General features: G+C 37.3%; 1 protein-coding gene across 2 annotated transcripts; it reads right to left on the bottom strand.

The window, feature by feature from the left end:
• Positions 1–1,485: 1,485 nt before the first annotated feature.
• KLHDC8A (kelch domain containing 8A) lies at positions 1,486–27,782 on the bottom strand. Of its 2 annotated transcripts, XM_039320579.1 has the most exons (8): positions 27,587–27,782; positions 21,343–21,484; positions 13,312–13,368; positions 12,358–12,773; positions 11,156–11,320; positions 7,233–7,448; positions 4,322–4,423; positions 1,486–2,971 (listed from the first exon to the last, which is right to left on the bottom strand). In XM_039320579.1, exons 4-8 carry the CDS (start codon positions 12,731–12,733, stop codon positions 2,778–2,780), a joined length of 1,053 nt encoding a protein of 350 aa, XP_039176513.1. In that variant the 5' UTR covers positions 12,734–12,773; positions 13,312–13,368; positions 21,343–21,484; positions 27,587–27,782; the 3' UTR covers positions 1,486–2,777. The 2 variants fall into 2 exon arrangements, with proteins under 2 accessions (XP_039176513.1, XP_039176522.1); XM_039320588.1 differs by lacking the exon at positions 21,343–21,484.
• Between the last annotated feature and the right edge of the window lie 209 nt (positions 27,783–27,991).

Genomic DNA, 27,991 nt, shown 5'->3' on the forward strand with positions numbered 1-27,991 from the left:
TTGCGTCTCTCAGTTGGATGTTCTTCCGAGACAAATTCACCTGGCATCCCAATTTTTATGTTTTTGATACCATTCAAAGAGCTTTTCTTTTTTCAAAGTCTTAGTCTCTTCACCAGCACTGATTTCATGCAAGAATTTTGGCTTGTGGTTTCCATTCCTATGTGCTTTTTATTTTGTTGTCATCTGTTTTTACAGTCTGGCTGATTTAGTTACCGGTACCTGATGGAAACTGGGCTAGCCAGAGCACTACCCTGGAGAGAGCTGTGTGGATAGATAGAATTTTTTAAAATCATCTAAAATTTAAAATGCAAAATAGTACTATCAAGCTTCTTAATTCATAATTAAGAAGCCAGTGTCCTAAGATAGTCAAAAATAGCTGGCTGAAAAATGCTGATATTTCTGTCTTCGTGTTTGCTGATCTGAGGACAGGACATCCTTCCAGGATAACATGCACATCCATTAAAAAGATAAAATCTCTCTTGAGTCATGCTCAATCTCTAATGATTATATCAACCAATCCAAAGCTTCTTTTAGGCCTTCACTGTGGGGGTAGCAATATGACTTGAAGATTTCTTTACAGATCACATGTTGGGAGCATGGACTGAAACCAATTTGCAGAGCTAATTCCCATCAATATAAGCCACTGGCTGTTTCTTCAGAGCAGAAATGCAGAGCCTCTTCTCAATACTTAAAAGTAATGTTTTCTGACTTGTATCATTCTGTTCAACCACACCTTTGATTTCAGTGTAGTTATATCTGCCCATTCCACTCATCTACCGTACACTATGGTAGGAATGCCACTTCCTGTCACTGCCATTTTATCCTGGGCTGCTCACCCTGCCGCCTCCTCCTACAGGGACCAGAATGGTGAATTTCTGTTTCTTTTCTTCATTTCACTTTTTTTTTTTTTTGCAATTTCACAGGCAGAATGGTGAAATGTGACCATTTTCCCCCCTTACATAATCTGTTGAACTTGACAAGTTTTCCCTTGCAGCCAAGTGAAGCAGGAATGATAAAAATGTAATGCACCAGATAGGAAAATGAGGGGGAGTCAATGAGGGTGGGGCGCTCATAGAAGAGGTCCATCAGTAGAAACTACATAACCTTAAATTCTGTTGCCCACAATGCAGAAAGCAATTTGCATGTATGTTCCTGGAATGGGAGAAGGGATAAAGAAGGTAGGAATCCACCAATCAGGACTAGTGGTAACTACAATCCAAATGAGACACCTGGTCATCATTATAACCAAAGAGGACAAAAAGTCGAAATTTGGAAATGGATTTCTTAAGCCTGCTTCATTTCCAGGCAGTATGTACAGAAGAGCTAAGCAGCTTAAGATTGCAGTGCAGAAAAACCCTTAGTGTATGTGTATGATTGCTCTATAGTAGCTAAATCAATACTAAGAATAGTATTCTTGTAAACTTTGGTCTCTCTCTTTTCTCTGTATAAGAACAGAACACTAACTGCCTATAGGAGTTATTCAAGTTACAATATGAACATTGATTTTAATTGTGTTACTTGTTAATAACTAACCAGAACTGATCAATTGTGCACTTGGGTGAAACTGACCATTTCACCCTGCAGGTTAATGAAGATAAACAATGCATGAAACAGGTTAAAAAAAAAAAGACAAGCAAGACTGCACCCAAGTGTTGCTGTTGCCATGGGACATGTGAAAGTGGCTATGAGCCAAGTCCATAACTTCCCTGCTACTCAGACATCAATTATATTAAACTCAACCACACTTTGTGTACCTTGGATGGAACCAATTGTGGGGTTGGAGAATGTGTGAAAGATACACACACATATACAGAGACACACACACAAACAAAGAGGAAGGGATGGAGGGAGGATCATTGAAGGGAGTAATACCTTGGTTCCTGGGACAGAGGCATTTTTCTCCTGAATTTGATTCTTCACCTTTTGTTTTCAGGTCTTTGGACAGAACAATTCTGCCATTCTAATGATAGAATATATTACTAATCAAGGTAATATGTTTGTTGCTCTCACACAAATTGATGTGACTTCAAGATCATAAGCTGCATGATTGGGAAGACATTCATACAAGATGCTTTGAATCCCTATATGGCAATATCACAGTGGGGAATTTTGAAGACTACGAACTCTTCAAGATTCCCACAGAAAAACAGTAAGTTCATTATCATAATGGCACTATTCCAAAGAGCTCAGGAATGCTGGGGCACATTGCACTCTAGCTCTGTGGGATTCCCTTCTTTGTTTCCATTGTTATTCTTCAAAAAGTACTTGGAAAAGCTCAGCACAGAATCTTAACGATTTTGTTCAATAGCTGTGACTAGTACATGATATTTCAGAGGAAGGCAAAATCTTCTCATAGTCCTAGATGATATGCTTCCTCATCCTTGGATGAAACTTCATGTCAGGCTATGAACCTTGACTGCTCCATTACAAAACTGGCCTGATTTCCGGCCATTCAGAGTTGACAGTGGGAATGTCCTATAAATTCATGAGTCAGTGGTGCTCCGTAATGCTTGCAGAGATGATGACATCATTATAGGAAAGAGCTTCTGCCAGATGACAGAACCACAAGACTGTGTAGTTACATGGAGCGAGAATTTGTTGTTTCCAAAGGACACTATGAAAGGAATTAGAGGAAAGCAAGGCAGTGCTGCTTTGAGTTGGTGAAGGAAAAGTGTCAACTTTTCACATACTGAAGACACTGGCCCAGCTTTAAAGCTACAGAGCTATTTCTTGGTCTGTAGATCACTATGAATGGTGAGCATCCAATGACATGCCTGCTAGGAATCAGAGACACATAATGCTTCTACGGCATCACTCAAACCCTGATTCACTCCACCTACCGCTAGAAGGCAGTTTTTTACCACAATAGTGGAGCAAGCACATCGTGGAGTAGGCATAGGTGGTAAACTTTCCCATTTATTTTTTCCAGGATGAAAGGCCTCAGCTGATTCCAGAACAGTTGGCTGGTTTCCTGGTTGAGAGAAATATGATTACAGACAGATAGAAAATGCACAGAATTCCAAAGCCATCCAATGAACATTCTACTGATTACTGGTTTTAAAAAGAATATACAAGTATATGTGTTTGTGTGTGTTTGTTTATTTATGCACATCTGGGGCAAATATATCCTTTGAAATAGTGTTTTTCAAATTTAGAAACTTTAAGATGTTTCAGCTCCCAGAATTCCTCAGCCAGCATGATTGAGCCTGACTCGGGAATTCTGTGAGCTGAAGTCCATACATCTTCAAGTTCCTGAACTTGAACAAACTAATATAGGAACTGTAATTTTTGGAGAGATTATTGCTGTTTCTTAACTAATTGATTTTGAGAAACCAAAGAAAATAAGTTAAATCAGCTGGATCTGTAGTGCTGTTATTCTGCTAGACAGAAAACAGAATCGATTACGTGCCATATTGAGTACCGAGATCAGTTTGAAAAAAAGGTGATTTCCTTCCCTCTGCTTTGATATGAATACAGACAAACACGTACACACATTTCTTATCCCTGAATATAGATTTGGTTGTCTCTCTCATTTTAGAGAAGAAATTGATTTGTTTTGTACTGTATCATATTCAGACCTGTGCAAATAATTATAATTTAAACATTTCTTCAGATAATTTTGCTATCATAGCTGTCCATAGTATAAGCTTATAAAGATTCCTGTGGATTTATTTTTTCTTCATTTTAACTATTTTTAGTTTTCCTATTTCAAATCTTGTATATCTCTCTTCCCAGACACCCAACTTCACACAATAAAAACATACGTATATTCATTGGTTCATTTTGTAAGTATGAAGTAAGTAAGTAAGCGATAATGGATTTTAGTTCAGCATTACTAAGTTTTATTCCTGATAATTGTAGAGTTAAAGGTATGCTTGGCACCTGGACATTTATAATAATAAAAGCTCTTCTAAGGAAATTCCATCCATCCATCTTTTTTTTTTTTTCCTATTTCTCTCAACCTTAACTAGAATAATCATTTTTTCTAGTCCATCATCTGCTTTCTTGGGCATATTTATCTGAGGTTTGTGATTTTCTACTCCTAGATCACCAACCTAGTTTTCTAACCTGCATTCTCTGGGTTTCATGCCTTAGGGAGGAACTCAGAGAATCCACGATGGCAAAGCTTTATGCTTTCCCAGACTAACTGCTTCCCTATTAGCTCCATAGGCATGGTAGAGGCAGGGGGTCGCTAATGAGAGCAGGACTCGTTGGAAAAGTTTTGAGGTAGACTCATGGACAGGTCTATTTCCTATTCGCAATATAAATAAAACTGAAAAATATAGTTCAAACTTTGAAGGGATGGGGAAAAAATCCTCACCTAGTCCTCCTGCAACAACAATTCTTCCTTTTAAACATCCAGAAATGAAATCTGCCCGTCGTTTCTTCAGAAAAAATGAGCGATCAATCTTCATCCAGCCTCCTGAAAATTAACCTGATTCATTATTAAATGATCATGACATTTTTCATAGCTAATAACATGCTAGAGGTCTATAACTCAATAGATTTTTTCTACTGATATATTTTGAGTGCTCATATTTCCTTCCCCCCCTTATACTTTTTTTACTGTTTGATACAGACATGATCACCAAGTCTTTCAGTTGTATTCCCGCCCTTTGCCATTGTAACTTCTGCAGAATGCAATTATATACATATATGGATATTGCTTTCTGGGGAAATTATTATGGTAATATGGTTAGTGCAGCAATGTAGGGACCTGTTCAGTCAACCCCACTGAATATATATTATTACCCAAAAAATTCTACTCCTTTGAGGCAGACCTCACGAAAGATACCAATTTGTTGATGAATGGGGAGAACCAACTTAAGCTGGGTTTCTTTTTTTTAATAATTATTTTAATAAATGGTTTAGAAACAACAATAAAATAATGCAAACTAAAAAAGAAAAGAAAGAAAAAAGTGCAAGAAGGCAAAAGTAAAAAGAACCTCCCCTTAAGAAAGCAGTTTCTCACCCTCATCACAACAAATATAAACATTTTTATAATCTCATCTTCTCTTAATTAATAAATATAAAACTCTTCATCTCAGAACCATCTCTTAGCAATAAAAAAAGAAGTCATTGCAGATTATACTCCACTAGTCATTGCCAACTATAATAATAGGTCAATGTTCATCTCCATTTCAAGGCCATTGAACCAGTGTTGTCGGAAGACATTTCCATTGTCATGTGGTCAGCCTGACATCACAGAGCGCTTTTTACCTTCCAACCAAAATGTTACCAATTTATCTACTCACATTTGCATTCTTTCAAACTACTAGATTGGCCAAAGCTGGGTCGAGGACAGGAGTTCACCCCATTGTGTGGTGCTCAGGTCTCAAACCTGGCCTGCTGACTTTCCACTCAACAAGCCCAACATCTTAACCATTGAGCCAGCACGCTGCCACTTTTTCTTAACAATAGGCAAATCAAAAAAGTAACATCTCCTTATCCAATTACCAGTAAAATTCCACACAGAGTTCCAAAATATTAACATGGATTAACATATAAAAGTTAACATTCCACATCCAACTCGTCCTGGGTTTCGGCAAATTTGAAGCCCATAGCATCAGAAAGCATGAGAATCTGAAGTTCAGAAGAATCTCATAAAAGGCTGCTCCTCTCCATTAATTCAATAATATGTGGGGTCCTCTCTCCAGTGAGCAGTTACTGTTCATAGTAAGATGATAAATTGCTTCACTTCTCTGCAGACCCATCTCCTCCATTAAGTTAAAACTGACTTCTGGACTTGTGAATTTTACATAAAAGTTTTACATCTGAATTTTAAAGCTTAATATAGATTTAGGAACAATTGGCAGTACAATTGGAACAATGAATTTTCTGGCACCTGGAGAGAAACTGTTTTTGCTATAAATAAGATTCTTGAAATCCTTGAAGGGGCAGTCACCAAACTGAATAAAAATATTTGCTACTTAAACTATTACATTTGTTGTCACATTAACGAATGAAGACCTTACAATGCAAACACTTGCCTTGAAAACATAATTTAGATGATGGGCTTCTCAAATATTTAGGGATCAGTATACAACTTGGGTTGTGAACTCAAAAGCAGCAATCCAGAGTTTTTACTATTATACTACATACCTTAATTCCCTTATTACATCAGATGTAATAAGACTGCTTTTTACTTTTGTGTGATTTGCTAGAGACAAGTAGGCGGAATCAGAATGGAAGAACATTTTATTTTAATTAATATTAATGATAAATACATTTCATATAGTTATTCTTCATGTATTTAGCAATTTTCCTTCCTGCCCAATTTGAAATTTAATAATGGAAATTTGGCAGTGATTTCTTTAGGATCAATAGGACTTGTTGTTCTGTCCCAGCCTATGTGAGTCCTTGTTAACTCCACAAGGACCAACCCCTCATTTAACAAGTAGGCTGGAAATGCAGGACAAACAAACCCCTTTTATTAATTAGGTACAGACCTGAAAATGTCCCCAAAGCAAAGGCAAACGAAACAGAATGCAAACAGAGAATTGTTCAAAGGCAAACAGAACACGATTCAAACGAAGAATTGTTCACAGGCAAGGCAAACAGAATCTGATTCCATGAAACTTGAGTCCTTTGCAAACGGTTGCCTTCAGCAACCAGCACCGCCCATACCTTCCCTTTTTATTATGCAGCCCCAAGGCGTGACTTCTCAATGACTTCTCCTCCTCCCTTGGAGTTGCCCCATTGCCTCCCTCTGTCCTGCTCTTGTTGCCTGTCTGCGCTTGTCTTCCAGCTCTGAGTCCTCAGAGTCTGTCTCAGGGTCCCTGCACAGCTGAGTCTCAGCCTGAGCATGATTGGAGGGGCAGGCTCTTCATCAGATTGTAAGTCCTGGAGCTGATCAGAGCCTTCCTCCGACTCTGATGGCTCTCCAGGCCCCTCCTCCTCCTGATTCCCCGGACTCAGCTGCCGGGTCCAGTGGCTGGCACAGACTCACAACACTTGTAGAGGTTAAATGCAAACCAGAGAACATAGATTGTACTCCCCATTATAAGGCTTGGGTAAGCGAGCCTCAGTTCATTAGGTACATACAGCCATTTTTTATTCTTTCAGAATTTTCCCAAATTATACTGCTGAATATACATAGCAAACCACAGGAGAAATGGAGGCAGCATTTTACTAGTTATAAAAAGTGTGTATCAAAAGGTTGTTCTCTTCCCCCCCTCCCCCCACCTGAATGTAGCCACATTAGAATTTGGAGGCAATCGTAGAAAACCCACCTTGCTCGATATCAAAGACATCCACATTTTTCATGAATTTAGGCTGACGGTACAATCTGCCCTGCCGCAATCCTCCAAGGCTAAAGATGTTGTTCTCTGTGCAAACAAAGGTGGAGAAAGCCCTTTTGCTGGGAATATTGGGGAACTTGGTCCAAGATCTGGTCTCAATATCAAAGACTTCAAAGGCATTCACAGCATATTTGGACTGCCTTCCACCTTCAGTAAAGAAAAGCAGATACTGTAGTGAAAGATCAGCTTGGCTTCATACCAATATTATTTTTTCATCATTGTGAAAGCAGTAGTGAATGGAGAACTGAGGAAAATTAGGTAAAGAGATGCTATCACAAGTGAAGGGAAAGGAATTCTCTTGGCTGCTGAAAAACCAACTCAGTTTTATGTCCTTTTCTTCCTCATCCTGTTAGGAAATAACAAGATCTGACTACCTATGAAATCTTTGGAAAAAAAAATTACCTCTCATTAAGTAATTTTCTCTGGATAGTCACTCAGCTGAACAGATTTTATAACAACCTTTCAGTTATAAAGCTAACTTACCACATGGCACAACTCATAATTATGATTACTCTTAGACTGTTATTCTAGTTCATAAATCAGGCAAACCTCTGTCTGTATATTTGGCATAAAGTATGCAGTGTTGCAGGATAATACATTTATTCCATAGATGTCCTACCAATTGTGCTTCAAAAGCATTGCATATTTTTGCCAAGGTTACAGTTATGATCTTTAAGCATGTCATAGTAGTTTCCACCAATTTGCCCATTTTATATACTGGTGTGTGTGTATGGAAGGGTGCTTTTGGTGGTGTTATTCTTTTATATTTACAGTTGGCCTTAACCAAAATGATTATCAAGGCATGATGAGTAATCACTCCCTCAACACAGAACTGGAGTAAGAAATGAGAGGGAGCTGTCAGCACATCTGGGAGAGTTTGAGATTTGTAGAAAATATATCTGCTTTAAAATCACCCAAGAAGGATTAAGCATGCTTAGCAGCTGCAGGAAGAATGAACAAAAGGGAGCCAGAAGAGCTCTTTACTGCAAGTTCTGTTTATGTAACTATTTTAGTTTTAAAAAAAACAAACTCATTTCCCCTTCTATGTTCTTGCTCTCCCCTTGCAGGAAGCTTGATAACTACTGTCTACCCATTTTCAAACTGGACAACTTTAAGATGTATGGACCAAGTCACAGATTTTCCCAGCCAGCTCATATCTACTCATGCCTCAGTACTCATTACAGTGTGTAAGCTCTGGTGTAGATGTGAACAGAATTTAGTGTAGATGTGAACAGAATTTACTCTCGTTCTAAGACCATACTGAAGTGTATAAAAAGTTGATAAAATTTGTTGCTGTTAATTAAGAAGACAACTTCTATTTACTCATCAAAATCACAAGACAGAGATTGCCCATATTGCAGAGAGATGGCATCATGTTTAGAACTGCAGGGGAAAATGTGAGATTTTCTGCCTCAGGGGTCAAAAACTAACCTTTAAGTATTATATATCATGACTTATGAGGAGGGTGATAGATTTCCTGTTCTATGCAGGTCACAGAAGACCCTGGCCCAACTTTGGAAGCTTTAGAACATACTTTTTTTTTTTGGTCTTAGAATGAGAACAGCTAAATCAAAATAGATATCATTTCACTCTGCTCAGAGATAACTTTTTGATTTAATGTTGGGTGTAGAGGAGATACTGCAGTCTCCAAATGCTTTTTATTAGCAATATTATCAATGTTCGAATTCAATTTTCTGTGTACCAATCTTCTGAATTAATAAAATTATTGACCCTTGGGGCAATAGATGTAGTGAGAATGAAGGGGGACTCTCACTTCCTTGCCTAAATTCCCCCCCCCCCCCCAGATTAGAACTAACTTTAGAGAGCCAGTTTGATGTAGTGGTTAAAAGCACTGAGCAAGGAAAAGGGAAACCATGAGTTTTACTGTTGTCTTAAGTGTGAAACCAGCTGAGCTCTAGTCAATTTCTCTTTAACCAAAGGAAGAAAGCAAAACACTTCTAGAAATATTGTCAAGAAAACTACATGGATTTGTTCAAGCAAATAGCAGGAGTCAAGACTAACTTAGAGATATATACACAGTATTAATATGAAGTCTACCTGATATAAATTATTCATATGTTTTATTCTTTTCTCTGTTTCTTTTGGACATTAGAGAAAAAGTTGGAGATAAATTGGCCTGGCCCCTTTTGAACTCAGAATCCAAGAGGCAAGCTTATCAACTTCAATTGTCTACCTTGTCCATCTTGCTTTTGCAGCTATTCTCTTTTGTTCAAGTTACTTTGTCACTTCTGTATCTCTTCTGCCTGTTTTGCTAAGGATCAGTGCCCACATTTCAGAAAACTTTGGAATTTACAGCTTCAAAACTGCATAATAGTGGAACACATTCAAAATCTCTGTGCATTCAGTGAACCCTTCATTCTTGCATATTTCTGGTCAGATACAAGTAAAATTATCAGTGACATACTGTACACCTAAATGCATTGCAATTCTATGTGTAGCTTTCTTTAAGTTCCATCAGATCCAGTTATAATACTTCCTAGTCCTTAAAGATAACAATGAAGTGTTACTATGTCCAGCTGCTGATACTGAACTATTGGATACTATGGTCTGACTTGATGACATGCTTTCATGAATGGATGAGATAGGCAAAGGGCAAGATGATTCTGTTCAGTCAAGCAGCAGTTCAATGTAACTATTTCCATGTGAACAACTATTCACATATACATTTGCACAAATTCTGCAATTAGACTTTTAGAAAGTAATTGAAACCTATTTTAAAAAACTCCCAATATCTATTTATCTTAGAGGGTTCTATTATGAATGAGATGGCTAACACCACCTTGTATCTTTGTGCAACAAGGTTAGCCTCATCTACTTTCCTTAAAAATGGTCTCCCTGCACTGCAAAAGAAGCTTTAAGATATTGCAACCTTCATTGAGGTTATTGGCTATTTAAAAGCTTTGAGGGTAGAGCCTTCCAAAATTGCTAGCCATCTAAATCTGGGTCCTGGGAGGTGAGGAGGAGACAATATTTATGGCCTGAAGATTCCCAATAGTTTAAGATAAAAGGAGGGACAATGCTAAGGCTCTCTACACCCATGAATACTGCAGTTCACATCAAACTTTCTGTAGTTATGATAGAAATACAAATTCATTTCGGGGAGGACAATAACTGGATGATAGCATTGTCTAAAAGCTCAATAAAATGTAAGAATGTAAACTACTGTATGGCAATTCCCATTTAATTGCCCACTTTTCCTCTTTCAGCTTTCATCCTTATGCCTAGGAAAATGTGTCTGCTTTCTGGATCAGTATTATTTAGCAAAAAATAGCCAAACAGGGACTGAGATGGATGTTTCTGAGCTGTGGTGATGCAGTGGTTGGAATGCAGTATTGCAGGCTAACTCTACGCACTGTCAGGAGTTCAGTCCTGAAAAGCTCAAGGTTGATTCAGCTTTCCATCCTTTTGAGGTTGGTAAAATGAGGATCCAGGTTGTTGGGGGCCATATGCTGCCTTAGGCAACCAGGGAAGATCTTCCTTATTTTATTTCTGACTGATGATTTTAGAATGGCACTTCAGTGTTGTTTTCCAAGAACCTGTTTGTGAGTTCCTCTCTTTAATCTCACAATATTGCTCAGGAAAAGTGACATTCATGTAAATGCTATTTCCTTCCACTATGATGGAGAAATGTAGCCATGGACCTGTGGCTTCTGTAGAAAACCTGACAGTTACTGCTCAGACATTTTTATTCAAAGGACATTTCCAGCACTGTATATCTTGAGCAGCTGTTTGAGGAAGAAGAAACAGGTTCTTGAATTATGTACGTGGAGACAAATTAGGGTAAAGATTAGAGTTAGCTGCAAAATGAGAAGATGCTTGAAGTGTATTCTTACCCAGAACATAGATCTTAGTGCCACGCAGAAAGGAGGTGGCAGTATACCTGGGTGTAGGCATAGTTGCCAAGGACACCCAAATGTCTTTAAGCATATCATAGTGTTGCATATAATTGTGAGGACGTAGATCTGCTCCCATTCCACCAGCTGCATAGATTCGGTAGTCTAGAAGAGAAAAGGAAACAAAATCCCAACTATGAAATTGGGATATCTGAGCTGTAATCCATGCATTTTAAATGTAAAACCAGAATAATCCCTGAACTGAAACGCATTCATTGTTGTTATCATGTTCCACAGATCATATAGCTTGACTACTGCTCTAAGGATAAAACTTCCACCAAGTTCTTTTGCTAGAAAGTTATTTATGATTTTAGTCCATTTAATAAGAGATGTTCACATGCAAAACAGCAATGATAAATTGCTAAATTCCAATAAATACTTCTTCTCTAAGCCATGTCTCTCCTGCAGTCAAGTTCCCATTTAAGCAGGAAATGCTTGTTTGGGTAAAAGAAGGCTTCTGGCCTTCTATTTCATAACAGCAATTTGATACTTTCCATTGCAAACACATATCTAAAATGATTCAAATATTCAAAAGCAGGTTGTAATGTGAGGGTAAAGATACTGAAGGGAAAAAAAGATTGATGCTTGACTGCACACATTCACCTTCCTATATAAATTCCTACTGAATGATCTTGGCACTCCATGCTTTGCAAAAACCTTCAGCCTGTCACATGCACTAGAAAGCACTGATTTATCTGTCCTTTGGGAGCTATAAAAACTTCACCAAACCAAACAGAATAAACAACTTCTTCCATATTTGGCAGGAATACAAAACATGCTTGGCTGTGTGTGGGTTTAAAAAGAAGAAGAAGAAAAGGTCAGGCCACCTTCCAATTACAAAACGGACTTCACAGCAAGTTCTAGGCCAGATGGTTGAAAACCGCATAAACTCAACCAGAGCAATTCATTGATGGTTATTCCAACAATTCAGGTGAAAGGGTCAAAATCAGACAATACTGACTGGATAAAAGAAGTTGATAGCCTTTTGCTGACTAGACTAGGCCTCTGCATATGAGAAAAAAAATCATTCATCCCGCCAATTATAAACAGAAATATATCCAAGGACAAGGTATTGCCTTCAAAGCTAAAGTTGTTTCTACTACACACTTTATTTTTTATTTTTTTTAAAAAAAGTTTCTTGCCTTTTACTGACACAGAGATGCCCATCGAGGCTTCTCTCAAAGAGTTTCTTTTTTTCCACTTGCCCTCATCTATGTTGTACATCTCCACTATCTTCAAAGGCATCTGATGGGCTCCCATGCCTCCAATCACCATTATCCTCTTGCCCAGTGTAGCTACTGCTACCCCAGCCCTGGCTGTAGGCATCGGGGGCAGAGAATTCCATTGGTTTGCTTCTGGGGAATACACTTCAAAGCAGTCCATTGGCACACCATTGTCATCACAGCCCCCGATGGCAAACACCTGTCCACCAGCCTCTACCAGGGAAGAATAGACTCTTGGACTGGGCAAAGGTGCTAAAGTTTTCCACTGAAAGTCCTTGATGCTTGGCACTTCCATCTCAGGGACAGGGAAACATCTGCTTAGTAATCCATGTATACTGCAACAAAACATAAGAAAGTTTCAACAAACGAGATGTTCAAACATAGAGATGCAGATTTCTAATGGCTTGAGAATTTCATGGATGCATCTTTCTGTCCTACAGCTAACTTTTCTATGACTTTTCTACCATCTCTAGCCTTTTTTTTTTTGGGGGGGGGGGTTATTCAATCACTTCCAATTCTTGGAGACTGCCTAGAAAACTCTCAGCAGCTTTCTTGGCAAGTTGTTTTGTTGCTATTGTCTCTTTCCTATAGCTGAGACAAGTGACTGAATCAAGGTCACATAACTGGCTTTATACCTAAGGCAGAGCTAGAAACAATGGTCTCCCAATTTCTAGTCTGATGCCTTAACCATTAGACCAAACTGGTTCTGTAGCTGATCTGTAGCCCATCAAATACTAATGTTAGATTGCAGTTACTACAGTATTACCTCTGAGTATTATGCTGATTGTGGGATCAATCTGGAGGGCTTAAAGGGCTTAAAGTCAAAAGGAGGTTGTCCCCTTTGCTCTATAGATACATAAATAGCTCTCATACCTTTTATTGGGTCTTCTCAGTTAATCCTCCATTTCTTTGTCTGCTGGGTATTTGCATCTAAATAATAAGATAAGTTAAATTTATTCCTTTTGTTCTTGCACTCCCAAAATTCCATGCAGATCAGAGTCTCTATCCAGCTTTGAAGATTTTCCTCCAGTCAACTTTGCTTCTTTCTTGGGTCTCTCCTTTGAAGCCCCTTTTTCTTGTCTTCATTCACACCCACTTCATTTCACATAAATTGTTGCTGCCTCATGCAGCACAGCACTGAGCTGTGAGCAGCAGGAAACAGTGCACTAATTAGGGCACAGTCAAAACTGCAAACTCCTATTACAAGCAAAGGGATTATTTTTGCTGTCTTGCTCTGAACAGCTGACAAGTATGTAAATGAGGTTAGGGAGAAATGGACCCAGCTGCTTATGCTTACAGCAAGCAGCAGCTGCTCCAGTGTCCCCATGTGAGCATAAGCAGGCTCAGGCTGAATGCTTTATTTCCAGACAGGATTTTTTTTTCTTTGGGGTGGACGAAATTAAGTAACCTTAAAGACATAAGCAAATATATGTGTGTAACTGAGGTCCCCACCAAGTTGGCATGCAACTGTTCTTGCAGGTAAGATAAAAGAAAAGCTTTATGCATGTAATCCAGAAAATGAGTAAGTAGAACAAAAATTTAAATAGATCATGGAAAAACAAGAATGGCAGGAATGCATTTTTAAAAAGACAACTCTGTGAGTCCATGACATGTCAAACTCGCCATGTCATGTGACATGTCGCGACATATCGTGACTTTTTTCGCATTGCTGGAGCTGGGTTGGGTGCGGCTTCTGCATGATGCAACCAGCCTGTGGGCCAGCAGTTTGACACCCCTGGTCTATGACAATAATACTTAATCCCCGGCCTCTTAGATAGCACATTTATTATTCCATACGCTGATGAAGCAAAGTTCATTTCATTAAATGAAGTAGATTGATTTATACCAGAATAATCATTGGCCCAGATTATATATTGCTCTGTATCACACAATGGTTTATAAAAAAGCAATAAAATGCCATCAGATTTTCATGTTTTCAAAAATGAGAAGATAAATTGGCACTTGCTTGATAGTTTTTGTTGATGCTAACACATGAATTAGTCTAGTGCTCCTATTCTTGTTTTGCAAAGAAAATAGTATATCACCATAAAACTAATTGCAGGATGAATAGAAAAATTCATTTCAATTTCCAGTTATTTTCTGATTAAAGGATGTTTTCCCTATTGGCAATGCCCACCAAGGTAACCATTTTACAAGAATTTCCATAATATAATCCCAATATGTGCTATTATGCCAACTATTGTGCCTACTGGCTCCAAATACTCATCTGACCTTGTTTTATGGTGAACAGTTTATTTTAAATGGATCTAACAACTTGGGCAGAAATCTGGCCTTAAGCAGTAGTATTCTGTTTATAGACTATGTATAAGATTTTGGGAGAAAAACAATTATGTTCAGATTTGTTTGCCTGCTTTTAAAATTCAATTACTATATAATAAAAGCTCAAACTCCTATTTAGCAAACTTCAAATGAATGGATAAAATGTGAGTGGAAATTTCACTCCCAAATAACACACCAAGTCTGTTGTTTTCAAAGCAGTTCAAACAACTGATACCATTTAAGTCCTTTCTGCCAATCAGATAAATAATGTGAAATACAAAATTATGCAAATTATGTAAATTGTGCTAATATCAATTATGTCAGCTTGACTGGACATTTGCTTTAATAGATATCCTTTTTCCTCACATGCAGAAGAGATCCTTCTTACAAGTAGAATAGATGGCATTACTAAATATTAACTTCCTCAGATAAGAAAATTCATTTAGACTGGTCTGTGGGACTTTGACAATTTTAGTATGATAATATGTATAATTAAACATTTAAATAAAATTCATAGATAAATTAATTGGGCTTTGTTGCTATCATAATCCACTATTTGGCTTGGCTTATTTGATTTCTGAATTTATATTCCACCTCTTTCTCCTGAAAAAAAAAAACCTCAAAAAAGCTCACAAATATAGATATATAATAACATTGTATATATTATCACTTTGCAATTAATTATTCCTAAAATGTAATTCATATAATAAAAGCACATATTTTCCCCACTTTCCCCATCCAAATATCTCTCTTATACCAAAATATAATGGGAATATTATTACTTTTTTCTTGCTAGGGAAGAACCTCTATCAGCACTTCCTCACTTGTTGTGATCCTGAATAAGTAAACACAATCCCAGTTTTAAGCCTTGTGGTATTTTCAGGACTTAGAACACATCCTTAACTGATAGCCAGTGGCCAACTGATGGAAACACCATTTCCCAGTGTTCCCCATCCAAATATTAACTAGAACTAGACCCAAATTACTTTAGTTTTAAATAATAGTGTGTGTAACTTTCTCTCCTAACCATGCATCTCCTGCAAAGTATCCTCCCAGTGGCCCAGCAAGATCCAGGAATAAATTAACATTCTTAACCAAGCACCTAGAATATATTTATCCCAAAGATAAAGTCAGAGAATAACATAGAACAGAGCAAAGGCCTATATTAAAAATGTTAACTATATGGGTCTTCCGGTGGATCTGCGTGTGCGATGGCGGCTACTTTGTAGCCGTCCTCCTGGGTAAGTGTTTGAATCGCTATGAACAGCGGCCATCAGCTGTTCAGAGGTTCAAAATCCCCCTCCCAGGCAAAGGGGGGGGAAGAGGGTTGTCTGAATAATGGTAGAGCCACTCTCATGCACCCCCAAGGCCTTTTTTGGGGGGGGGGTGAGAGGAGTGCTCCCACGGAGTTCAGACTGTCTCTGCTTCCCAGCTGCTTTTGTCCCTAGGGACAAAACAAGCCGCTGCAACCACCTCCGTGATTAAAGTGATCTGGTGAGGTTTTTTTAGAGGCGGACAGAGCTGAGTAGAGGATTTAGCTTTTGCTTTTTTTGATTTTATTTGGATTTTAAGTTTAAAGATTTACTTTTACTTTTATATTCCCTCTTTTTATTTTTTTTTCTTTTGTTGAAAGGGAAAGTAAAATGGCGATCGGCAAGCCTTTCGGGTTTTTTTTGGGGGGGGGGAAGGTAGAATGGCGATCGGCAGGCTTTTTGGTGTTTTTTTTTATCCTTTTCCTTTTTTTTTTTAATGATTGGAACGGAATGTGGATTTGATTTTGATGTTGGGTTTGGATTTTAGAACCATTATTATTTTTGTTTAACTTCTTTGTTTTGCTTTTTGTACTTTAAAAAAAAATGGAATGGATTTTTTCTATTTAATTATTTTTTTCTTCTTCCCTTTTCTTTTTTTAACTCCTTTCTTTTTATTATAATGATCTCCTTTTGAAGGATTTTTTGAATTTTTTTGGACTTAATCTCTCTTTTTCTTTTGTTTAATTTTTGTAATTTTAAAGAAGGAGTAAAGATTTTTCTAAGATGGCTCCAAAGCGTTCAGTATCTTTTTGTTATAATGATCTCCTTTTGAAGGACTTTTTGAATTTTTTTGGACTTAATCTCTCTTTTTCTTTTGCTTAATTTTTGTAATTTTTAAGAAGGAGTAAAGATTTTTTTAAGATGGCTCCAAAGCGTCCAGTAATTCCTACAGCTCCTAAGGTGGTTTCTTCTTCGGTGTTATCATCAGCACAACAACATAAATCAATAGCTTCACCCTCTTCCTTGGCACAGTCAATAATGGTGAAGGATTTGCAAGATATGATGGGAAATGTTATATCTCAAATTAGGGCAGAAATGAAAGAGATTTTAGAGGAAAATAATAAGATTTTGAGGCAAGAGATAGTGTTGGCTCTAAAAGGAGTTGCCTCTGTTCTTGAAAAGCTGAACTCTCGTGTAGAAGAGGTAGAAAAAAAAGTGGAATTGATGGAGGGAAAATTTGAAAGCATGGAAAAAGAAATGGAAAATAAGATTCTTATGCTTCAATATAGACAAATGGAATATGCCTTAAGAATCAGAGGTTTGGGAGAGTCTGTGCAAGGAGATCTGAGAGAGATGGTTGCAAAGGACTTTGCTGTGATTTTGAATAAAGAAAAAGAGGAAATACTCAGTGAAATTGAAAAATTATTTAGACTTAACTCTGTGGTGGCAGTGCAAAAGAATTTGCCAAGAGATGTGGTAATTTACTTTGGGAAAAGATCTCTGCGCAACGAAATTATACAAGACTTTTATAAGAAGAGATTTCAAATTGCTTCACAAGATGTTATAATTCTAAAGGAGATCCCATCTAAATTTTTAAGAAGAAGAAAGGAGTTTGCTTTTTTAGCAGATGAACTTAAAAAGAGACGAATCTTGTTCAGATGGGATGTTCCGATTGGAATGGTGGTGAATTACCTGGGGATATGTTATAGACTTAATACTGTTTCTCAAGCAAAAGACTTTTATACTTCGGTCCTGGGGGTATGTTCATCGCCATCTATTAAGTTTAAAGCTTTGGAAGAAAAGAAGGTAGAATTGCAGTCTGAAGAGCCTATACTTATGAAAATTGGGAAACCTCAGTTTGAGGGGCCTCAACAAGTCGAGATGGAGGAGCAGAGGATAACCTGTGCAACATATAACTGTAAAGAAAAGGAGCAACAGAAGAAGGTTAAGGAAGCCTCACAACTATTGGTTTCTGAATCTCTGGGAGAAGTAGGATTTATAAATTTTTTGGAGCAACCTTTAAGGGTAGAATTGCAGTCTGAAGAGCCTATATTAATGAATGGGAAATCTCAGTTTGAGGGGTCTCAACAAGTCGAGATGAAGGAGCAGAAGACAACTCATGCAACATATAATCGTAAAGAAAAAGAGCAACAGAAGAAGGAGTTTAAGGAAGCCTCACAAGTATTGGCTCCTGAGTCTGTGGGAGAAGCAGGATTTATAAACTTTTTGGAGCTACCTTTAATTGCAGATTTCAAAGCACTTCTTTCGAGATTTATGGATAAGAGAGACTGACAAGGATGGAGATCGAATGAAAATTCTAGATAAGAAGTTTAAGTTTAAGTACTTAGTGTAAGTATTCAAAAGAGTACTGAGTCTGTGGGAGAAGCAAGATTTACAAACTTTTTGGAGTTAGCTTTAAGGGCAGTTTTCAAAGCACTTCTTTTGAGGTTTATGGACAAGAGAGACTGATAAGGAATGTGTTTATTGTGAATGAAATTTATTATTGGTAAAGATTTAAATGTGTATAAGGGAATTTTAATGGTTTATGGACAAGAGAGACTTATAAGGAATGTGTTTATTGTGGATGGAATTTGTTATTGGTAAAGATTTAAATGTGTATAAGGGAATTCTAATGTTTTAAGTAATGTTCAAATTTGTGTTTTGGAGGGAGTTTATAAAGAATGATGGATAATAACATAAGTATGATATGAAAAGGTTCAGAGTATATTATAATGTGTTTAATGATTGGGTTTTTATTATTATTATTATTATTATTATTATTATTATTAAGAGAAGATAACTTGTTTAATTAAATGTACCTAGATTTGTTTAGGATTTATATGTCTTTTAAGTTTTTTTTTATAGGAGAGAAGATTATGGAGATTGAATGAAAATCTTAGATAAGAAGTTTAAGTTTAAGTATTTAGTTTAAGTATTCAAAGAGTATTTATTTTTAATGGTATAATGAAGGTTTATATGTTTATTTTTGTGTTCTAGGATAAAGAAAGAGGGAGAGATTAGATTTTATATTGTAGGTATAGATACTCAAAGAAAGTAATGTTTAAATTTGTGTTTTGGAGGGAGTTTATACAGAATGATGGATAATAATATAAGTATGATACTAGAAAATGTTTAGAGTATATTATAATGTGTTTAATGATTGCAATTATTATTTTTTTAGAGAAGATAACCTATTTAATTTAATGTATTTAGATTTGTTTAGGATTTATATGTGTTTTAAGTTTTCCTTTTCTTTTTCTAAAAAAATTTAATTAAGCCTGTACTCAGCTCTGGGAAGGTTGGGGGAGGGTTTGGGAGGTTTGGGGAGGTGGGGGAGGGTATGGGAGGGTGGGGGTGTTTGGGGAGGGGATTTGTTTTGTAAAATTTAAAAAACTTTCAATAAAAAAAAATGTTAACTATATGTACATACATATGAATTATGAATTTGACGGTCAGTGTTCTTAACTTTGAAATACAGTATTAGTTGGGCTTTTCCCCTTTGCACTTTGCAAATATACTCATTTGCCTGTAATGCAATAACTGAGATTTTCAACCCAAACAAACAAACAAATAAATAAATAAATAAAATGGCTAGGGAAGAAGGTCAGTTCAGTTGTCAAATTCATTTGTTCTTAATAAAAAAAATCAAATGACATAGCGTTCAAATAAAAACATGTCCAAGGTGTTTGTCTGTTGTTAGATCAAAGGTTTGAACAAGCCAAGCTTGTCTGGCTTTAGTGGGATGATTTGGCTGGGTTGGTACTTAGATGGGGAACAGAGTTATAGGATAGGACAAAAATTATTCCAAAACTGGTCCCATGCTGTGGTGAAGAAAACACATCAATACATCCATGAAATCACTTGAAATCAAAGGAGTTTCCTTTTTAATTTATAAGAGGAAAACAAAATGATGGCAGTGAAAATAAGAGGAAAAATCAAATTTTAAACAGTGTATCATTCTGAAGTGTAAAAACCAAACCCAGTGATCATTCACAGTGCATTTATAAGGAACCTTTCATTGCTGAATTAATTAACACCTACAGTGGAATTAAAAATAAGTCTCTAGGTTGAAGCCTCAAATAACAGAATTAAACACTTGTCAAGTTACAACTCAGCTTTTCTCCATTTTTTTTAAAGAGCTGAAACAGAATGTCATGGGAAGGTTGACATTTTCTCCTGCTTGCCTCTAAGTATATGCTTCTGATGTTAATTTTGTGACCATTTATTCTTTTGCATAAGGATTTATCTATCTGCACTATATCTTACTCTGGTGCACTATATCTTACTCTGGTGCACTATATCTTACTCTGGTGTAACCTCTTTGTCTGGTAAACATATGGGGAAGTAACAATAGAACAATGTATTTAAGTACATAATTTGAGTGCAAAAGATCATAAAATATATTTATAGTTTTTAAATATCAGGTATAAAGATAGCTCTTGCCAGCTAGAACTCAAAACTACTCAGTATGGCAATTCAGGTCAATCTATCCTGTATCTGGAGCCACTTCACAAGAAGCCAGGCTCATAAGATTTGCTAGTCAGGCGTCATTCACAACCAAGGTCTGTTTCCATGGTTAGCAATCATTTATTCCTATTTTGCTGTTTGACATTCTTTCAATACTGAATATAAACAGACTATTTAATTCTTGCTATAATTTATTTGAATATCTTAAAGATGCAATGCCATTGGCTTTTTTTTTTTTTTCATGACCACCAATAACATTCCTAGCCTGGTGTTTTCTGCCTCTTTCTCTCACATCTCTTGAAAGCACTGCAGTACACTTTCTGCAAAGATTGTACTTTGCCTGAAATTGCCCTTAGACAAAATTCACCCTGGATAGCAAATGTTTTTTTAAAAAATGCTGTAAGATACTCCATCCCAACTGCATATCCAATGCATATCTGTCTTGGCATGTAAACTTAGCTTCGCATGCTTAAATGCAATTTCCTCAGTTATAGCATGCATAGCTATACTCCTGAATGTTTAAAATACAGAATGACTTTTAACAAATCAAGGATACAGCTTGCCAAATTGAGTCACATTTTTTTTCTCAGTAACTACTGAGGAATATTAGATGAATTGCTGATAACTTCTATGATTAAATTAATCTAAGATCTCATGAAAGTTGTGCACCAAAAAAGATCAAAGGCAAAGAAGGAGAAAAATGCAAAAATAACAGCATAGAGTTTGTGTTTTTTGCTTCCAAATAGCCTTTTTCTGTATAATATTGAAGAGCCAGCTGTATGTTTTTGTGAAATGAGAGCTTTTGCAAAAGACAAAGACAGCAAGTTGAACTCCAAAATCTCCCTGTCATTCTCTCATTTGTCCCCTTTAATCCCTCCAATTGCATTTATAGATTGTTACTCACATCTGTGCTCTGTGATCCCTGGAGGCTGCAGTCCTTTATAAGTGGGAAGTAAATCCAAAAGTGATGCAGATTATATGTTGGTAGAGGAAAATGTGCCAAAAAGAATTCTCCAGCTGAATAAATCCAACCCTTTGGTTTTGTTCTGGAATACAGTCATATGCAAAAATATTCCCAATGACTGAGATGACCTGTATTTTCTTAATGCCTAGGCTAGAATCAACTAAAAAAGAGGGAGGGAGTGAAGGAGCAAGCAAGGAACACACACACACACACACACACACACACACACACACACACACACCCACCCACCCGAATTACAAGAGCCAGAATAAGCCTTTTATGGCTCCCATGCGTGCACAGGAAGTTTTCCAGCAGGCTCTTGCGTGGCAAATTGCAAGGAGGAGGGGTTACTCCATTTGGAATGCAAGGCAGGGTTGGGTGAAAATGGAAGAAATGCTGATGCAAAAATCACAAGGAGCTTTCAAACCATGAGAAGTTCTGTTCAGCCTTAGAATAAATATGTAGAAATCCAGTTATAGCTGTAATAGCAGCTTAGACCAATTACTTGTGTACAATTCAATCAGTTCCCAAGATTAAAATGTATTATACTAGAAGTATTCTGCAATTATTTTACCAACTGTACATTCAAATTACACAGAAACTATTATTTGATATGTCACAGGTATTCCAGGACCCAAAGCATGCTTTAATGGAACATAGCATCTACAACATGAGATCTAAGACACGGTCATATCTCCAAGCAAATAATCTTCCATTTCAGTCCATGGTTCTTTATCTGGCAATGATAATCAGTGCCTGCCAAGAAGTTACCAAGATGCTCTTTTCAATCACTTTGCAAGGTCACAAAAAATGCTTAGCTGACCTGAGGCTCCCTTAGAACTATAATTCTTCATCTCTTCCTTTCCCCCTTCACACTTTTTGCTAGGATCAAAGTGGGAAGTTTTCTCCCAAAATTTCACTAGATCTACTGCATTGCCTGACCTACTTTCCATATCTCTTTTCTTTGTTCATGATTTTTTGATCCCTGAAAAAGTATGCTAAAAGTTGCAGCCTGGGGACTGCCTGGTTTTCTTTCATTGCCTCAATACTAGAAGAGGCATGGCTCTTGTACACCTCTGAGCCACCCCAGCAAGGCTCTCAGACCATAGTAAAGTCTTATCACAAACTTGGATTCTTAATTGCCAAGAGGGAGCAAACTACAGGTAGTCCTTGACTTACAACCGTTGTTTTAGTGACCGTTCAAAGTTACAATGGCAATGAAAAAAGTGACTTATGACTATTTTTCAAACTTATAACCATTGCAGCATCCCCATGGTCACGTGATCAAACATCAGACGTTTGGAAACTGACTCATGTTTATGACAGTTGCATTGTCCCAGGATCATGTGATCATTTTTTGCGACCTTCTATCAAGCAAAGCCAATGGAGAAGCTTGATTCACTTAACAACCATGATATTAATTTAACAACTGCAGTGATCCACTTAACAACTGTAGCAAGAAAAGTCGTAAAATGGGGCAAAATTCACTTAACAATTGCCTCAGCAACAGAAATTTTGGGGTCAATTGTGGTTGTAAGCCGAGAGCTAGCTGTATTCGAAATATATTCCTGAAGACAGTAGGCAGTCTCACCTAGTGACCTGCACATAGGTATTGATAAAAGATAGAATGATCTTTTGTGCTATCCTATATATTCATCCTAGGGCCATTTTCATGTAAAGTTTTTTAAAAATCAGACTTGAATATAAAATATAAGAGATCAGTAGTGGTAATGGATGGGACATCTGGTAGTTAGTCTTCCTTGCCAGGCATCAGTCTTCTAGTGCAAATGTTTTTTTTAGCCAGTTGGCAACTGGAATTTTTAGATTTCATCCTATATAGGCAGTTCTCACTTAATGAGCATTCATTTAGCATCTGTTCAAAATTATGATAGTGCTGAAAAAAGAGACTTATACATCCTCAAAGATGTGGCTGTCACAGTGTCCCTGCAGTCATGTGTTTGTGATGTTTGGTGTTTGGCATATATAACAATCACAGCACCCAGTGGTCATGCAATCACATTTGTGACATTCCCAGGGGGCTTCTGACCAGAAAAAGTCAGTGGGAAAGCCAACAGGAGGTTGAAAGTCACATATGTGTTATATTGCACCTAAAAACCTGTGGTGATTCATTGTATGACTGTAACTAGATCTGCTGGAACTGTTGCTGTAAATCAGTATAGTCATGTAATTTTCTACTTTACAAGTGGATCGCTTAGCAATGGGTTTGTCAGCCCCGCTTAGGGACATTAAGTGAGGATTACTTATATCCACATTCTGCATTTTGTATATGCAATCCACTCATTGCTATTAGTAGAAACTATTTCTAAGTAAGCTTAAAACATGCACAGAATTATGCATTTAAATGAGATCTGGACATTTGTGGCCCTCCAGGTGTTGCTAAATTACAATTCCCAGAGCTACAATTACCCACAGTGTCTGGGATTGCTGCGAATTCTTATTCTGGGCACAAATAGCATTTTGAAGTTCTTCTCCAAATATGTGGGTAGAAAAAATAGAACATTTTTTCAAGCTTTTAACAAGCTGGTACTGCTACTCAAAAAGCAGTGAGGCAAGTTCCATTCTGGAGTTTTCTAAAAGGGTTTAGGTTAAATGTGGGAAACTTGGGAGACTACATACCACTGGAGAGATGAATGTATAAAGAAGAATAGGACAATGAAATACACATTTGTCTCACTGTAGGTATATAATGCAAATACCATATATGATATTCTAATCATAAGAATTTCATTTACTTGTCCTCTGCAATACTTTTAAAGCTATTTTGAAAAAAATCAAATTGAATGGGAATTAGTTGAAAAACACAAGAAACTTTTCTTTGTCTTCCATTAATCGGAGGAATCAGTGGCTCTCGTACTATAAATATAGTGAATGTTCAATTGAATAACAGGGGACAGAATGTCCATTAATTCCAAATGTCCATTCAATTGCAAATTGGGTTTTTTAAGCTGCAAAACATGTCCATACATGAAAAAAAACCTTACTTTTAGCTATCTGTTTTGGAAGTACTGGGTTCAATTGATGATGATGATGATATTAGATAATCTATTAACTTGAAGAAAATATCCAGCTTTATCTAAGTCTTCACTTTAAATGAAGCATATGCAGAAGCATGCCCATATTTTAGGAGAAGCAGCAAATGTTGTCCTGATTGTCTCACCAAACCACAGACTTGGTCTCTTGTTTGGCGTAAAATCTACTATTGCCTGAAATTCAGATGTTATCCATTACATCCAGATTCTGTAAGGTCTGTAAAATCAAGAGTTTACCAAATGAAAAATGTCTATGGAGATTCTCAGTCATCCAGGTCATAGTTGTCCCAAAGATGCTTTTTCACAAGACAACTGGACTTTCTTGTTTTTCTTTGAAGGCATTTCACTTCTCATCCAAGAAGCTTCTTCAGCTCTGACTGGATGGTGGGAAATGGAAAGATTCCATTCTTATACTGCAAGGAGTATAAATCTTTCCATTCCCCAAACAATAGCAATGCTCACCATCTCACATCCCCCTGCAACTCAGATTAACCTGAGCACAACAAAGCCCCCACTCAAACAGAACACTCCCCCAACCAATCAGAGCACAACCAACCCCCCATCCAATCAGAGCACAGCCAAGCTCCTAACCAATCAGAACACATCTCCATCCAATCAGAACCCAGCTAAGCTATCATCCAATCAGTTCATACCCCCACTGGCAATTAAAAGGAAGAAACAGCTACGATCACACATTGCTCCTCGAAGCATGAAGCTAAAAACACCAGCCTGAAGATGATGAATGGGACTTCGTCGAAACATTGCCAAGACACTTCCAATTTTATGCGGGAGAAAACCCGAATAACCAAAGACCTACATACAAACACCCGCGAAAACCTCAGAAAACACACACACACACACACACACACACACACACACACACACATACACACACACACACATATATATATATGTTTTCTAAGGTTTTCGTGGATGTTTGTATGTAGGTCTTTGGTTATTCGGGTTTTCTCCCGCGTAAAATTGGAAGTGTCTTGGCGACGTTTCAACAAAGTCCCATTCGTCATCTTCAGGCTGGTGTTTTCAGCTTCGTGCTCCTCGAATATATAAAATGTTTGAGAATTAATCTAAGTTAAAATGCTAAATTAGTAATTAAAACTCCATTTGCAAATATAAAATTATGAAATAGAAAACAATAAAATGTATATGTTCTTAGGCTGTTGTTCTACAGAGGCTTATTCAGGTATATTGATGCAAATCATTGTATTGCCTATGTAGATAACTCCAGAGTACTTTAGTCTGTCACACTGACACCGTAATTGAAGTGGCAAGACTTTGCAAACACAAAGGCTACGTTCACATTAGATCTTTCCTACCCCAGTCAAAATAACAGTAAATTGGATTAAACATCAGTAGCTATTATATAAGAGTCATAAAAATGACAGTGAAGACTAAAATCTTAAGCTAGTGATAGTTTCTATTTCACTTTCACATTGTTTTTTCTGAACAATTTCGGAGCAACCACAGAACTGCTGGACAGCTCCTGCAAGCTGTAGCAAGAGCTATTAAAAATACTGTTTTGAGCATCCTTTGCTTTAGGTCCATGTTTAGCTTTTCAGAGACTCAGAACCCTTTTTTAGTCTGAATCCAGTACCCAGATATGCATATTTAACACTGTAAGACAGGCAATAATTTTGCATTAAAAACTGCAGAAAACTATATGGTCTCTCTTTCAGGTTCTCCTTTCCTTAAAATTGTATTGATATCACCAGTGAAACCCACATGACTGAGAAACAATTCATTACCACTCACCAGAGTTTCCAGTAAGCTAGGTAACACAGGACAACAAATAGAAACACTTTCAGCAGGGATAGTGTCAAATTGCTGAAGTCTCCACACGTGTGTAATTTAAAATAGTATATTAGTCATACAAGCACTTAGCACAGTTGTGGCAAACCTATGGCACGCGTGCCAGAGCCGGCACTCAGAGCCCTCTCTGTGGGCACATGCGCCATCGCCCCAGTCCTAGGCTTTCAGCTGGGTTTTATAAAACCTTTTCACTTTAGGCCTCCGCCGCCATGTGCAAAAAAAAAAAAAAAAGGTTCAATCAGTCAATTTCAACTTTTCCTGGGGGGGGGGGGAAAGATCTTGCAAAGTTGGAATTGATTGATTGAACTTTTTAGTCCCACCCAGTCTGCCGTTACCACCGCAGCCAATGGGCCACGCCCAACCAATGGGCCACACCCACCCGGCACCCGACGATGCATAAGTGGGTTTTGGGTTTCAGTTTGGGCACTCAGTCTCTAAAAGGCTCGCCATCACTGACTTAGCATATTAAGTAGTTGAACAATTGTTTCACTAAATTCTTATTAGGATATAAAAGTGAGCTTCCCTTATATGAGTCCACTCTAGGATCTAACAATTGATAGAATCTAGGACTTTAACCTTTATTCCTCACTGAGCCCTGACAGAAAAAAAAGAGGGGACGAGGGAACACATTAGCTTTAATAGATCCCTCCATTTTACAGTTCAAAATTTATCAGGAGCTATATTTCTGTGTATTTGTATTTCCATTATATTTATCATGTACAATATAAATTTGATCTATCCTATGTGCATATATAAAAGTACACACCATAGTTCCCTATCTAAAAGCTGAACAGGCATGTGCTTTAGCATCTTCTCCATAAATTCCTGTGATGAGTTTGCTCATTGTCAGAACAAAATGGTTAGGCATTCATCTATAAGAAATTTCAACAATTATTTCTAAGTGGTCTAACCTAATTTCTACTTTACCCATAATGGACACAAACATAGAAAAAGAAAATAAAAAAATTATTGGTAAAGGCACCTTAATGGCTTCCTCAAATTCCATTTTATATATTGTGCCAGGTTTGTAAAATTAGAAATCTGTTTAATCACATTCTATTCTAAAGAAGTCAGACGCCAATGTCCAATTCTGCAGCATCTTGAAATTTAGGCCACACAAGTGGGGGAAACTCGGAGAGCCTTGTTTGCAAAAAAAAAAAAATCTTATGTTTGAATCGATGCTAAAGATTATTCTAGTCCTTGCCTTTACAAGCAACTATCTCATTTCAGATAAAGCATATCATTAAATGTTACTGCCATTGAAATTGAGGCAATAGGTCCTTAACAATTTATTTAAATCAGCTTACCTTACCATGAAGAGAAATGCCAGCTCAAAATATAAAAGAGGGAGAAAGGAGGACAGTAGCAAATAAAAAGCTGAATCACATGGGAAGACAATCATCTCAGTCACGATACAAAATCCAAGTGTGTAGTGCACGACTGATGTTTTCTCGATGCCTGGCTCTGCGCTGACAAACAAGAGCTGTCATTTAAGAGCCATGCCGGTGTTATATTAGACACTTGACACACAGGAAGGGGGAAAAGAGAAAATGACTTTGAGGAGCTGGTCCTTTTCAACAGATAACATGCACATGCAGAGAAGTGAGCCTTCTTTGCCTTCACTGATAGCTGGGTGTGGAAAGGGGGAAGCTTTGTGTAGGGATGGATAACAGTTAGTGCCATGGAAACACCTCCAACCCAAAGATTTAAGA

The sequence above is a fragment of the Crotalus tigris genome, unplaced genomic scaffold (assembly GCF_016545835.1).
Source record: "Crotalus tigris isolate CLP2741 ecotype Arizona unplaced genomic scaffold, ASM1654583v1 scf7180000017605.3043972, whole genome shotgun sequence".
NCBI lineage: Eukaryota > Metazoa > Chordata > Lepidosauria > Squamata > Viperidae > Crotalus > Crotalus tigris.

Excerpts from the sequence above, each read along its gene's own strand:
- KLHDC8A (XM_039320588.1), bottom strand. The coding sequence starts at position 12,733 with ATGGAAGTGCCAAGCATCAAGGACTTTCAGTGGAAAACTTTAGCACCT. Across the intron at positions 7,449-11,155 it reads CACTAAGATCTATGTTCTGG|GTGGAAGGCAGTCCAAATAT; the intron begins GTAAGAATACAC and ends TCTTTACTGAAG. Across the intron at positions 4,424-7,232 it reads TGTCTTTGATATCGAGCAAG|GAGGCTGGATGAAGATTGAT; the intron begins GTGGGTTTTCTA and ends GTTAATTTTCAG.